Here is a 14,510-nt window from a genome sequence, read left to right on the forward strand (position 1 = left end):
AGGTCAAATATTTTCATCTTCAGGATCACATTTTATCTGGGATAACAGATGTAGCCCAACGTGAAAATGCAACCAGATTCTAATACTTAGAAAATTAGCAATGATTTGGATCCATAACACAATGGGAAACTTTACAATGCAAATTTATGAACTCAACTACCCAGAATCTTTAACAGCATGTTCATCCAAATTGTGATGAAAGATAAAAAAATTGATATCCCAATATGACTTCCAAAGTGACTTTTGAGTACCTCACATCACTTATATTTTAAGCCAACAAATTCTAAACTTAACCTCAAATTTTGACTCAAATTCCTGAAGCTATGTGTGTGGGAACAGTTATCAAAGAGCCAAACATAATGGTGACCATTGAATTTTATCTATATAAATAAAATAAATACTATCATGTAGTATCAGTGCTTCCCTTTAGCGCTTATGAAAAAAAATCCAGAGAGAAATTCCTAACCAGGCTTTACAAGATGATTATTGTTTTATCCTCTGCTTTGTTTCTCAGCTTTGTAAAATGCCACTCGAGATCTATGCTCTTTTCTCTAGCTATTCAGAACTAATTTAAGTTCCTAGAATGAAGTTTGGTTTTCTTTTCCTCTGAAACTTTGGATAATATCCTTTTCCTTGAAAATACTATCTAGTCCATCCCATTTTTATTAATTAATTAATTAAACAATCTTTTGAGAACTTACCCTGTACCTGGCATTGGTCTAAGAAGGGGAAGAAACTATAGTGAACTAAACAGACAAATGTCCCTTATCCTCCTGGAGCTTCCTTGCTAGTAGGAGGAAACAAAAGCAAATAAAAACTAAATAGATAATATGCAAGATGATGATAAGAACTCTAAAGAAAATTACATTAGGAAAAATGGAATTAAGGCATGTGGCTATTGGTGGAGGTCTGCTAAATTATTATAAATCAAACTCTGGTTAAATCACTATCAGGTCAACTTTAAATCAACTTAGTGAGTACACAAGGTGAAGGGGCTGGCCTTGGAGAAGAGCATGCAAAATTCATTCCCAATAGCAAGAAGAAAGGCATGGCTGCAGATGTGGGCAGGTTGAAAGATGTGGAGGCAAGAGTTTCTTCTCTGACTACTTCTATTTTTCCAGTGAAGTAGGAGCAAGGCAAAGAGGACAGAGGAGGATATGTTAGAGCCTTAAGGAACAAACTGAAAGGGTGAAGTGGTTGTAAAGGAGAATGAATGTGTGAGTGGACATGGAAAGGTGAGTTTGGTGCAGTGCCAAGCACTCCCTTGTTAGTGGTCAAAAATTTAAACTAGGACCAATCACCATAGTTGGGCTTTTTTTCCAGCTGTGTTCAGCTGCTTGAATGCAGGAGGAGAGTAGGAGGAAATTTAATTTAGCTGGGGTTGGATATATTTAGTCCTGGCTAATATCCTTCAGTTTTTAGTTTAGAGTTTTTGCTTTTTGTTTTTTGTTTTTTTACTCCGAACAGCCTTCTCCAAACAGCATATTGCACTTATCTTAAAACTTATTACACTAAATTTTAATTTCCTATAAACTAGTTCATATTTCCCACTGATTTTAATATCTGTGAGAGTAGGGACTTAATTTGTTTTATTCACCTGAATATCTCTACCACCTAACTCTGAGAACTGTGTCTTAGACAGGGTAAGCTGGGTTATGCTGCAGTTTAAACAACCACCACCACCACCACAAAACACCTCAAAGGTTAAGGTGCCAAAGGATTAATTCTCACTCACACAATGACCCTTGTAGGTCTTGGTGATGGTCAGCCTTGCAGGCTGCTTCAAACGGAATGGGATCTCCAATATAACACACACATCAAGACGACCAATGCAGGGGAAGCGAGAGCATAGGGAGTTTCATTCTGGTGCTTAAATGCCTTCACCTAGAAGTGAATATATGCCATTTTTATTATATCATCGGCCGAAACATGGCCACACTTTCAAGGGCCAGGTAAGTGCAATCTTCCCTTGCACTTGCAAAGAGAGTACAACCAGAAATATTGGGAAACAGGCTTTATATAAAAAGAGAACTCTTCTACTACTGTTATTAAACACTTCTATATACAATGCATCATGTAAGATGTTAAAGGTACAGTAATTAATAGGAAATAGATGATTCTAGTTTTTCATGGAAATTATTTGCATCACTTATGGACAGGGTGGTAACACAATGCTAAAAAGATTATTTAGTCTACCCAATCCATTTGGGGAGAAAAGGATTCAAAGAAAATTATACCTGAATTAGACTAGAGTTATGGCAAAATCATGGGAGGAAAACATTTTCAGTAGAGGAGAAAAGATGAGCAATGGCAAGAAGGAGTAAGACAGTATGAAGAATTTTGGAATTATAAATAGATTGGAACATCAAGAACTTATGGTATAATGGTAGGGTGATAAAAAATGCCAGAAAACGAAAAGGTAGTCCTCTTTCTAATCTCTTTCCAATTTTATCTGTTTGCATAAAGTAATTTCAAATGATTTTCAAACTTAACAGTATTCATCAAAATTATAAGTATCTATTAATAGGTAGATGTTATATCTTATTATAATCACCACTTGTGACATCCCATATTGGTATAATAACATTCTATCTTATTGTTATATAGTTTATAAATAATGATTAGCTACTGTTATAATTATAGTCATTTTTAATTTTATAGCTTTCCAGAAGTACTTCTTTCAAAGGTAAATTTACTCGTCAGTTCAATGGAGTAAAGTGGAGCAGGAGAGACTCCACTTAGGGCTCCATCATATTTTTGACTCTGATTCTCAAACTGCTTCCCTCTTCTTGCCCCTGATGGATCTCTTGGAGCAGTTTTGGTAGGGCCAGCCCTGCCTCAGTTTTGAGGACCCATTCTATCTTTTGGGAGAAACATTTAAGCAGCTTTAAGTGGGCTTCAAAGCTCCTTTTTCTGGGCCTCGGTTCAGGTCTCCATTGCTGCTATATTACTCTCTCCTTGAACTTGCAGTTCTGGTATTAGGGCCCTACCATTGTTGTCTGGGCCCAAGTCTCTCCTTGGGTCACCTGGTCATGACCTTGGTCCTCCTAGAATTGGGTTCTGTTTACCATTTTCAGTCCTCCTTTATGGATTCCTGCATCTCATCCCTAGATCTATGTTCAGAGGAGGCATTCCCATGCTCTGTCTTATGGTGATTTATAAAAATATATATAATGCATGGTTTTTACTTTCCTAGGGATGCTCTAATTACATCTTCTAGAATATCTGTTGCTTACACAAAAAGTTTTATTTTTCCCAGACCTTGATCTGCTTGTACCGTATAAATTGGATATTGTAGTTTGCTTGACAGACTGGACTGTATCTGAGAACTATATTGGTGCTTTTTCCACTGGTACCTGGTCTGCTCTAGTGAGTAGATCTGATTCCAGGGGCTGCTACTCCCAGTAGTGTACTCTTCTGTGGTTACCTGAGCCATATCCCAGCAGATTACAGACTTGGAAAGTGGGGGTGGCGACCAGATGACAGATCACATAGAAATGGGTGTTGATGGAGGATACCAAGTCACTCAAGAGGATTTCCAGGGATTCAAACTTCTGATATTTCTTTCATTCCATCTCACCCTAGGAAAAATGCAGAAAATATGTGTTTCATAGGTTTTATTTCTGTTTTTATTACTTTAACTCCTCCATATGTGGAATGTACATCTTCCAAAGAAACCATGAAACTTTCAGGAAGCCATGTAACTGAGCACATTCCAACCAGAACAAAAGGAAGGAAGGAAGGAAGGAAGGAAGGAAGGAAGGAGTGGGGGAGAAAGGAAGGAAGGAAAAGAAAGAAAAAAAGAAGGAAAGAAAGATAATAAAATAAAACAAAATAAAATGGCAGCTTAAGAAATTTGTTGCTCAGAAAATAAACACCCTACTCTCTCCCATTTTGGGCTTAGAGTCCATTTCTCCCCCTGCTGAATTTTTGCAGATAAAAGGAAGGAATTTATGTTTGGTGGGTTGCTGCCCCAGGCCCCAGCCCTGCCAACAAACAATAAAGCACCTGTCACTGGATCAAAATTGCCCAGACTTAGCCCTGCTATTTATAATCAGAAAGTTCTGCTGAGAGATTAGTTAAGAAACCAGATGGCTATTGCTGCTGGAATATGCCAATAACTTGAATACCTGGAGGAGAGAAAAATGAGTTAAATGAGGCAGGCTGTTTCATCTAATTGAAACAAAGATGATGAAAATATAAGGCAAATTTCCCCTTAAATTATACTATAGAAGAGAGCTCTCTTGAGAGTTATCTACATAACTTTCTTTGCAGCTCTGTGATTCATTCCCTCTGAAACAGAACATGAGCTGAGCTGAGCAGGTTTCTCCTCTCTTTCTGTCTCTCTCTCCCTAGTTTGTACTTTGAGGCCATGATCTCATCATGGAATATGAGATACAGGCAGGAATGAATAACTATAAGGGTGTAAAGTGCATTTCTCCAAATCTCTAAAATGAATCTATTAATAATTCTCCCTTCACACAGTGACAGCTGCTTTTTCTATGGCATCTTTTAGAGAAGCAGTGATGATGCAGTGGAAAGAAAGCTAAGCTTGGGAATGCCTGGATCTTCTGTTGTCTAACTTTAGGAAAATCACAATTGCTGTGAGTTCCAATGCTCTTATTTACAAAAAGGGATTAATAAAAGCCACCTTACTGAGCTCTTGTGATAATTAATTAAAAGAACATAAAAAGGCATCAGAAAACTAAGGCAACCCCAAGTGTGAGGTGAAATTAATAATGAACGAATATTTGAAAGTCAGAATGAGTAATAAATTTGTTTCTTTATAACTCAGACAGGAGTCATAATATCCAACAAATGCATTACTGTGGTTATGTTGCTTCAACTCTCAGAGTGAAAATTTTCTACTGAAAAAGGGACAAAATAATGATACATGCTTGAGATGTCTGGTGAGAACTGAAAAAGATAATACATTGGAGCACTCAGCAATTCCTGAATATAAGAAATGCCTAGCAAATGCCAGCTCTTATTAAAACTGTGGTCTATTCACTAGGACACACCAACAGGCTACAGAGATCTTGTCTAAAGAGCATTTGAACTACTTTCATGGCATGTGCCTCTCCTCTTTAAAAATGTTTTATCAAGAGTTTGGTATCACAATAATTAGTTTTGTAACTACTATCTCCATATTCATAATTGTTTTGGCTATGGGGTTAATAGAATTCTCATCACTGAATTAGAGTTCCACTTGTGTTAGGTCAGTATCACTGAAAAGTTTTAGGGCGTAAATAAGAACAAAGCATTTCAGAGATAGACAGAACTTTAAGTAACAAGCAACTCATTCAAATTGAGAATCTCCTCCATGGCATACCTGAAAGAATGGTCCTCTTTACATCTTCGTGATCACTTCCATTGACAAGGAACTAACTACATCATAAGGTTGTTTATATCATACATGGACACCTGCTAATCATTGAGCAGTCCCCTTCTTCACTGAACATACAGCTGTCTCTCACTTCTGCCCGTGTTCCTGGGTCTCCTGCATGGAACATGTCCACCTACCAGCCCTGCAAGCATTTGAAAGCAACAGTATGTCTCTGTTTCTCTTCTTTGGGTGGAAAGTCCAAATTGCTGGAAGTCATTATACTGCAGTTAATAAGCGTTGGCTTTGAAAGAATACCAGCTCTTTCTAGTCATGTAATCTTCAAGTTATTTTAGCTATTTCAGTTTCTTTGCCTGCCAAATAATACCAACTAACTTATAAAGATTCTTTTGGAGATTAAATGTAATAAGGAATTTAAGAATTTAGTGTAACCCTTAGCACAGGGTAGTTTCAGTGAATTTTTCACTATTATATTAGCTATTATTTTAGTCATTTACTTTTCTTTTGAGAGAGTTCGCAGTCCCTTTATTTAAACTGGTCACCCTCTGATGAATGTACCCAGTATATCAATGTTTCTCTTTAGGAATACAGACCTGAAGGACACATGATGATAGTAGATAGATAATAAATATTTACCAAACTGTTTTGGTTTGCTAAAGTTGACAAAATGCAATATACAGAAAGGGACTGGTTTTTACAATGGGGATTTATTAACCTACAACTTACAGTTCTGAGGCCGTGAAAATGTCCAAATCAAGGTATCAACAGGCAATGTTTTCTCCCCGAAGACAGGCTACTGTTGATCCTCAACTTCTCTGTCCCATGGCCAAGTGCATGGTGACATCTGCAAGTCCCGCCCTTCTCTCCCGGGTTCACTGCTGCCAGCTTCTGGCTTCAGTGTCTTCTTCTCTGTTTTCTGGCTTTTCTCTCTAGCTTCTCCGAGGCTTTTTTCTGGGTCTTCACTCTGTCTTTTATCCTCTTCAAAAGGATTCCAGTAAGTGAATTAAGACCCATCCCTAATGAGGTAAGACAAATCTCAACTTAAGATCCTACTCACCTACTTGAGGGAGAACAATTGCATGCAACCATGGCAAGGTATTTAAAATGGGAAGGTATATGGAAAAACTACATGTAATGAAAACTAGGGTCTACAGTTAACAGTAACATTGTAGTGTTCTTTCATCAATTGTGACAAAGGCAATTTACCAAAGCTAAGTGTCAATAAGAGGGGGACTTAAGGGAGGGGTGTGGGGATCCTTGTTGTTTGTTTCTATTTTTTCTATTTTCTCTTCTTCTTCATTCCTTGTAGAATAAATGAAAATGTTCTCAAATAGATTGTGGTGGTGAATGCATAACTATGTGATTATACCAGGAACCATGGATTGTACACTTAGGATGGATTGTATGATGTGTGAAAAAAACTGTTTAAAAAATACACAGAGGATACAAGGACTGGAGAGGATGTGGAGAGAGATATGTGGAGGGAGATTCACTTTGAGGGGTGGGGAGTGAAATGGTGCTGCCCCTGTGGAGGGCAGTGTGGTGGTACCACAGGAAGCTAAGTATAGGGTTGCCACATGATCCTGCAACCCTGTTATTTGGTATATGAGTAGGCATTTGCACACTAGTGTTTATGATAGGAGCATTCATGATTTGCAATGGATGGAGGTGGCCTAACAGTACTTTGACTGATGACTGGAAGATGAATTGTGGTGTATACATACAGCAGAATATTGAGTGGCAGCAGGAAGGAATGAAGTTGTGTGGCATGCAACAAGGTGAAAGAACCTTGAGGACATTATGTTGAGTGAAATAAACCAGAAACAGAAGAAAAAATAATGTATGGTCTCACTAATATAAACTAACTATAATGAGTAAAGTCTGAGAGTTGAATTTGAGTGCACAGGTTATCAGGGGATAGAGAATGGGCAGAGAATGGGCAATTGATAATTAAGGAGTACAGAATGTTCAAACAAGGCTCATTGTAAAGGTTCCTAGATTGTAAGCTCTTAGAGTAGTTGCATCTATTCCCGAGTTTTAACTGTTATTTCTAAATTCTGAGATCCTGTGCTGTTTGTGTATAACCTGGTCATTCCCTGAAACATCGGGTATCTGTGTGACACCTGAGACTCAGAGTTAGAATTCTGCAGCTCTGAATGTCAGCATTATTCCATACAGCAACTGTTAAAGAAGCTGAATAAGAGATCAGACTCCAATTAGAGATATGAATGAAACAGAACTGGTTAGGACTAACGTAAATCAGAATACAGGGTAAAGGATGATATTGTCTATATTTTAAAACTTCAACTTCTGTGTGAGACCAAAGGAAGAGATGTTTACTTGGTCCAAAATTTAAATTTACTGAGGCACACTAATTTAACCTGTCTGCTCAGTTTATTTAAACAACCCAAATACATGGAACTAGAATAGGCAATGAGATCCTATTATTCTGTACAGGTTAAGTTAATACCCCTGATACATTCCAGAGTATTTGGGGCAGAAAATAAAAAAGCATTTGCAAAGTCTACTTGAGGGACTGGGGGAAAATGTGGAAATATTAGACTTCCCCACCTGGAGAATTCCTGATATTCACTTAGGCACTAGAGACTCACAATTGCTTAAGCCAAGCCCTTGATCTTGAGGCTAGCCTTTACAAAGCTTATTTCTGTGATGGCAAAGCTAGGTCTGCATGTAATTATGCCTAAGATTTACCCCCAGAGGGCCTCTTTTTTCACTCAGATGTGGCCTCTCTTCAAGCCAACTCTGCAAATAAACTCACTATACTCCCCCCTACATGGGACATAATTCCCACGGTGAGCCTGGCCTTGGCATTGCGGGATTGAAAATGCCTTTTGGACCAAAAGGGGGAAAATAAATGGAACAAAATAAAATTTCAGTAGCAAAGAGATTTAAAATAGAGTCAAGATGTTATTCTGGAGGTTACTCTTAAGCAAACTTTAGCCAGATATTGCAAACTACCACAGTATGCCAAGCCCCAACCAACAGTATTCCTGAAAACCCTAGGGAGTGCACTGGGCTCTATCTAAGTCTCTATAAAAGTTTTTCTTAGTAAGATTTTTTTTTCAGAAACTTAAGGCCTCCAGATTGATCCTCTGCCAGATAAGTGCTGAAACCCAGAGGTACCCATCACTCCAAGAATAGCAATCAGTTTCATGCCTCTACCCCATAAGGTCAATACCCCTTTCTAGCCCAAAGAAGTTAAAATGGTCATTGCCCAGATATCCCTGAAGACTGAGAGAAAGTTCAAATGAGAGGAAGAAAGTATAACTGAGAAATTTGGATTTAACAAATGACTGCCAATACTGATTCATTATATTCTGTTCCACTGATCTTTATCTCTGACAATACTACACTGCCTTAATTAACCTACCTCCATTGTAAGTCTTAAAATTGGGCAGAGTGCAATAATAGTGATCAATAAGACAGAGGGGTAAGAGGTATGGGATGTTTGGTGTCTTCTTTTTTCTTTATATTTCATTTTCTGGAGTAATGCAAATATCCTAAAACTGATCATGGTGATGAATACACAAATATGTGATGACACTGTGAACTGTTAATCGTATACTTTGGATGGATTGTATGGTGTATGACTGTATCTCAGTAAAATTAGGTTAAAAAAAGATCCTACTCACCAAAAGATCATACTTACAATAGGTCTACACTCACAGGAATGGATTAGCTTGAAGAACATAATCTTTTCTGGGACACATACAACTTCAAACCTTCACACCAACTGATCAGGTTTCTGCGTTGAATGGTGGTGTCTGTTAGAGGTAATTATATGGCCCAGAAATGTAGGGGTAATTTAAAAAGTGATGAGACAAATGATATTACAAGCAAAGGCTTGATGTTTGAAAAGCAAACAAAGGGACAGCAGAGCAGGTAACCTCAGGGTAAGAATTGGTGCTTATCTATCATGCATGAGGTCTTGGTCTTGGAGGATTGCAGTTGTTTCCCACCTCAAAGCACTCCTTTCCAATGATCTCATTACTATTTTTTTCATTTTGGATGATGAAAAAGGTTGACAAACTAATTGCTCCCTCAGAGCTATCACTGAGTCCCAAAAAGGGCTTCAGGGGACGGGAAGAAAGTTGCAAGGAAGCAATCTGGAGAGTGAGTGTGTACAGGTCTTGATTTAAAAACCCTAGGAGTTTAAATTCTTTATAAGTAGAAGAAGAATCAAAGATCTTTTGGCTGGAGATCACTGTTCTCTGCCTGAAACAGTAAACGTGAGGTCTTGTTATAACGCCTTGGAAAACCCAACCTTGCTCCCAGGGGACTCTGTAAGTATTTGAACTTCTGCCCATGCTTCCCTGTTAGCCTTTGCCCTTTACACACTAATGACCTCCTGGTCAGGGACGTCTTTATCCTGAAATGGACTTAAAAATCCAACATGATTGCACACTCACAGAATATCATGATGTCTGACGTAGGCAAGGAGCCAAGACCTCTGAGAGCCTTTGCTGACAAAGGCAGGGCATCCAGGGCTCACAGAAATGTGAGTAGCTCAGAATGACTCTGCAGGTGTGGTTGGAACTAGTCATAAAGAGTGGGCTGTTAGCAGCATTGCCCCTGCCAGAATGCTGCTGTTTTTCTCTGCTATCTTCATTATTACACAGTTCTTCCTGTGTGGTATGTGGGTGACCCATTCTGACTTGATCATTCTCTTTAGGGATGTTTTCAAATGACACTTGCCATAAACTATGATTGGAATGTACCTCTTACATGCAGCTCTAGAACTTGAAAGCTCCTATGTTAGAGACGACACTGAGGTCCATTGTCAAAGGGATGGAAAAAGCCAGTTACATGATCTCTAACACTAACTGAGATATTAAGCAGGTGTGGTGCTAAAGTCAAGACTGGAAACTACCAGGAAGACATGAAGACTTTTCCCACCTTATTACAGAACAATAATGTGAACCTATCCTGAATGATTTCTGTTGTTTGCCATTGCCTGGCAGTGGAACAGGCAGTCTAAGAAAGCAGAGGTAAACATGAGTTGTTTTTTCTAATAAATAAGGGCATGGACCTTGAGATATAATGCTGAGTGAAATAAGTCAGACACGAAAGGAGAGATATTGTATGTTAACCACTTCTATGAACTCCCTGACACAGTAAAATCAATGCCTTATAATGTAGAATATTGGGGACCTAGTGATAGACAGAAGCTAGTGAGGGGGAATGATAATCTAATATGTTCAGATATGTTAATGAGGGTGAATTCAAACATATGGGAGTAGATAGGGGTGATGATTGTTTGATGGGATTATAAGTATCAGAGCTGTTTTGAAGACGAACAGGATTGAAAGGGTTGTTTAAAGGCATGTATCCCACAGATCACCACTACAAATATAGATAGGTGCTTGCATGATATACTTCTAAGACATGACACTAGTACAGAGAGTTGACAAAAGAACGGTATATGGGAAACTCTATCTATTGCATACTAGGGACTATAATTAATAGGAATACCTTACTAGTACCACACAAATACTAGGGACAAAATAATTAAGGGTTGAAAAGAGCTATGGGGTGTTTTGAGTTATGAAAATTGTTTAAAATGGAGAATGATGAGGACTGTACAAGTGATAATGTGAGATATGGATGGATTATCATGAACATAGAAGAAAAAGAAAAAAATAAGGGCATGGACAGTGGAATGAAACAGTTCTGCACTGGCTCTGTCATAAACTAGCTTTGTGACCTTGGGCAATTTACTTACTTTTCCTAAGCTTTATTTTCCTGATTTGTAAATGAGAATAGTCATGATAGTGCTTCCTCATGAGTTTATTTAAAGAAATAAATCATATTTCAAAAGTGCTAAGCCTAGTCCTTGGAATACAGTGAATAATCACCAAATGATATCTATTACTGTTGTTGTTAGTATGAGTAATGAGAGGAAGTGTTCTGTGGGTCCTCCAGGTGTCATTCCCTGTTCTTGAATTGTGCAACCTACTTACTTAGTCCTGTTCTTTGCCTTTCTTCTGCATGGGTCACTGTATTCTTTACTGCAGCACAATAACATGAATTTGATGCTTTACCTGTGGTTTCTTCTGCTTAATATTTCAGAGTCCCCTCAAGTCCATTTAGAAAATATTAAAAGAACTAGAAGGACTGGAGCAGCATCTCCTGATAGAGTTGGGCATATTAAAACTCCGCAGTCCGGAAGAATGTAATCTGAAGAAGACATGGTCTAAGTCTACTCAATAATGAATTAATAAAATGCTTATTTGCTCACAATTATAGAATACTGATATTAAAATAAGACACTCAAAAAACTAAGTTTGAAATACATATAGTATAGGAACACTTTTCATGATGATTTGTAGTTTTGCCAGACACTTCTTTCCCAGATGATTCATAAACTTTACCACGTAATTGAATATTTTTGTTGCCAAAATTGTTGATATTATAACCATTATGATTTCCATTTTGTAGATGATGAAACTGTGTCTATGAAAGACAATTTGTAGATTGTTGTAACTCCTATAGCTAATATGTGGCAAGGCTAGGATTCAAATCAGGAGTTTTTAAAATTTCTAATACAATTTTTTTTTCTGTTATTTTTCAGAGGGTAATGAAGAGAGAGTTGTTATTTGAACAGATAGTGAGGGTTGAAAATATAAACATGCACAAAGAACATAAATCCATGAATTAAACAATACAAAGTTATCCAACTTAACACGAGAATGTCTTGAATATGTCTCTGACTTTCTGAATTTGTCACAAAGGAGAACAATCCACGTCTACAAAACATTCCTTCCAGGATTTGGATAGATGTGGCTCTGAAATAATCATTTCAGATTACCTTATGTATTTTTTTAGATCTGGCTCTGCATAAGAAATCTGGTATTTGCTTGTTAAAAACATAGCCAATGCCCTCATCAGCAAGAAGCTTGATAATTTGATGTAGGGGTCCACTTTGGGATAGGTGTCCACTTTGATGACTTGGGTCCATTTTCAAGGTCTGATTTACCACAAAATGAGGAATCTCTCAGTGGTGACTGAATTTATCCTGCTGGGCATCCCACACACAGAAGGTCTGGAGACCTTGCTCTTTGCCCTTTTTCTGTCCTTCTACATCTTCACCCTCATGGGGAACCTACTCATTCTCCTGGCAATTGTCTCCTCCACACGCCTTCACACTCCCATGTACTTCTTCCTTTGCAAGCTGTCTGTGTGTGATATGTTTTTCTCTTCTGTGAGTTCCCCCAAGATGCTGCTGTACCTCTCAGGGAACAGCCGAGCCATCTCCTATGCAGGCTGTGTGTCCCAGCTCTTCTTCTACCATTTCTTGGGCTGCACTGAGTGTTTCCTGTACACAGTGATGGCTTACGACCGCTTTGTTGCCATATGTTTCCCTCTGTGCTACACAATTATCATGAGCCACAGAGTGTGTGCCCTCCTGGCTATGGGGACCTCATTTTTTTGGCTGTATTCAGGCCACCTTTCTAACCACGCTCACCTTCCAGTTGCCCTACTGTGGCCCCAGTGAGGTGGACTGTTTCTTCTGTGATATCCCAGTGATGCTGAAGCTGGCTTGTGCAGACACGTCAGCCCTGGAGATGGTGGGGTTCATCAGTGTGGGTCTCATGCCCCTCAGTTGCTTCCTTCTCATCCTTACCTCCTACAGTCACATTGTCTACTCCATCCTGCAGATCCGCTTGGCTGAGGGCTGCCGGCGTGCCTTCTCCACCTGCAGTGCCCACCTCACAGCCATCCTCCTCTTCTATATGCCTGTGGTCCTCATCTACCTAAGGCCAACCCCCAGTCCCTGGCTGGATGCAACTGTTCAGATCCTCAACAACCTGGTCACCCCCATGCTGAACCCCTTGATCTACAGCCTCAGGAATAAGGAGGTGAAATCATCCTTGAGGAAGGTCCTACATCACCTGGGCTTCCTTCCTGACCAGTTGCAGAGGGAGCAGTAGCTAACACTTCAACTGCACATCATAGCTTATAAAGCAATTTCATTTGGTTGAATTTGAAAGCACAGGTTACATTATTACCACCATTTTACAAGGTGGGGACTAAGACTTGGAGAGCTAAAGTGACTTGTCCAAGGACACATAAGGCGAGAATGGCAGCGTGAGGACTTGAGCACTGGTCTTCTGACTCTGGCACCTGTGATCTCTTGAGCATATCACACAGCTGTTCAGGGAGAGGGGGCTTTTCCCAGTCATCAGAATGACATGGGCCTTATGCCTCCCAGTCTTTATTTTCTTTATCCTCCTGCATCCCCTCTTCCTCTTTCCACCTTTACCCTGATACTTCTTCATCTTGGGTGCTGTGATTATCTCCTCACATGCCTGCACTGGATAAGACCTCACATGATTGGTCTAGGAGTTAGTGAACCAAGGGGAGCAGTGCATCCCCATGGCTTCTAGTAGCATGCGGTGACTTCTGGACCATAAGGAAGTTGTAAAAAGAGAGAGACTTCTGACCGGCTCCTGTGGCAGATCTCCTTTGGATGGAGCAAAGGTACTCATGTGCTTTGTCATCACCTGTCTTGTCTCTTGAGCTTATACCTGAAAAGAAGCCCTGGCTGTGCAAGGGCAGCATGTGAAGGAGAATGTGGAGAGGGCAGATAAGACGAATCCGTGGAAGGTAACTGTGCTGTGTGAGTTGGTGCTAGAAAATCTGGATTAGGCTTGTATTGCTCCGTTCAGCCTGACGGCAATATGGCTGTATTGTGATGCTTACGTGCATTGCATTGTGTCTTTGACTTCACTGTTTCCTCAGTGGTTTGACAATGGTGCTCCTTCCTACCTTTCTCTATTCATTTGAGTGAAATAGGCTAAGAACAAGAAACATGCTATCTCAATACAGTAAACTACTGTTTTCATGATTTAGCACTGAGAACACTATCACATTTGGGGAACTCAGCTGTTGTGTAGTTTGTTTCCACAAAGATGGAGGGAGAGAAGGACACTGGGAAGAGAGTGATGGAAGAGGAGGGGAAAGGCAGAAGCAAGCTTTTTTCTCCCGTGTGACCTTTCAGAATCAGAGATCAGTCGGAATCTTGTCCCTGTGTCCGCACCTCAGCCAGTGGGGTGAGCAGGCACATGTTCCTAGAGTGGCATCGCTTCTCTTCAGCTCCTAAAGAGCCTGTTGGTGCTGTTTCTAAACGATTCTCAGTAAGCCA

At 39.5% G+C, this 14,510-nt stretch overlaps 1 protein-coding gene across 1 annotated transcript; it reads left to right on the top strand.

Annotated features, from left to right (window-relative positions):
- The first annotated feature begins 12,347 nt into the window (after positions 1-12,347).
- Positions 12,348-13,296, top strand: LOC119537327 (olfactory receptor 149-like). The gene is given in 2 exon segments (XM_037839830.1): positions 12,348-12,788; positions 12,790-13,296. Coding segments are annotated over 2 exon segments (948 nt in total).
- The last annotated feature ends 1,214 nt before the right edge of the window (positions 13,297-14,510 follow it).

This window comes from Choloepus didactylus, chromosome 6, assembly GCF_015220235.1.
Source record: "Choloepus didactylus isolate mChoDid1 chromosome 6, mChoDid1.pri, whole genome shotgun sequence".
In the NCBI taxonomy this organism is placed as follows: domain Eukaryota; kingdom Metazoa; phylum Chordata; class Mammalia; order Pilosa; family Megalonychidae; genus Choloepus; species Choloepus didactylus.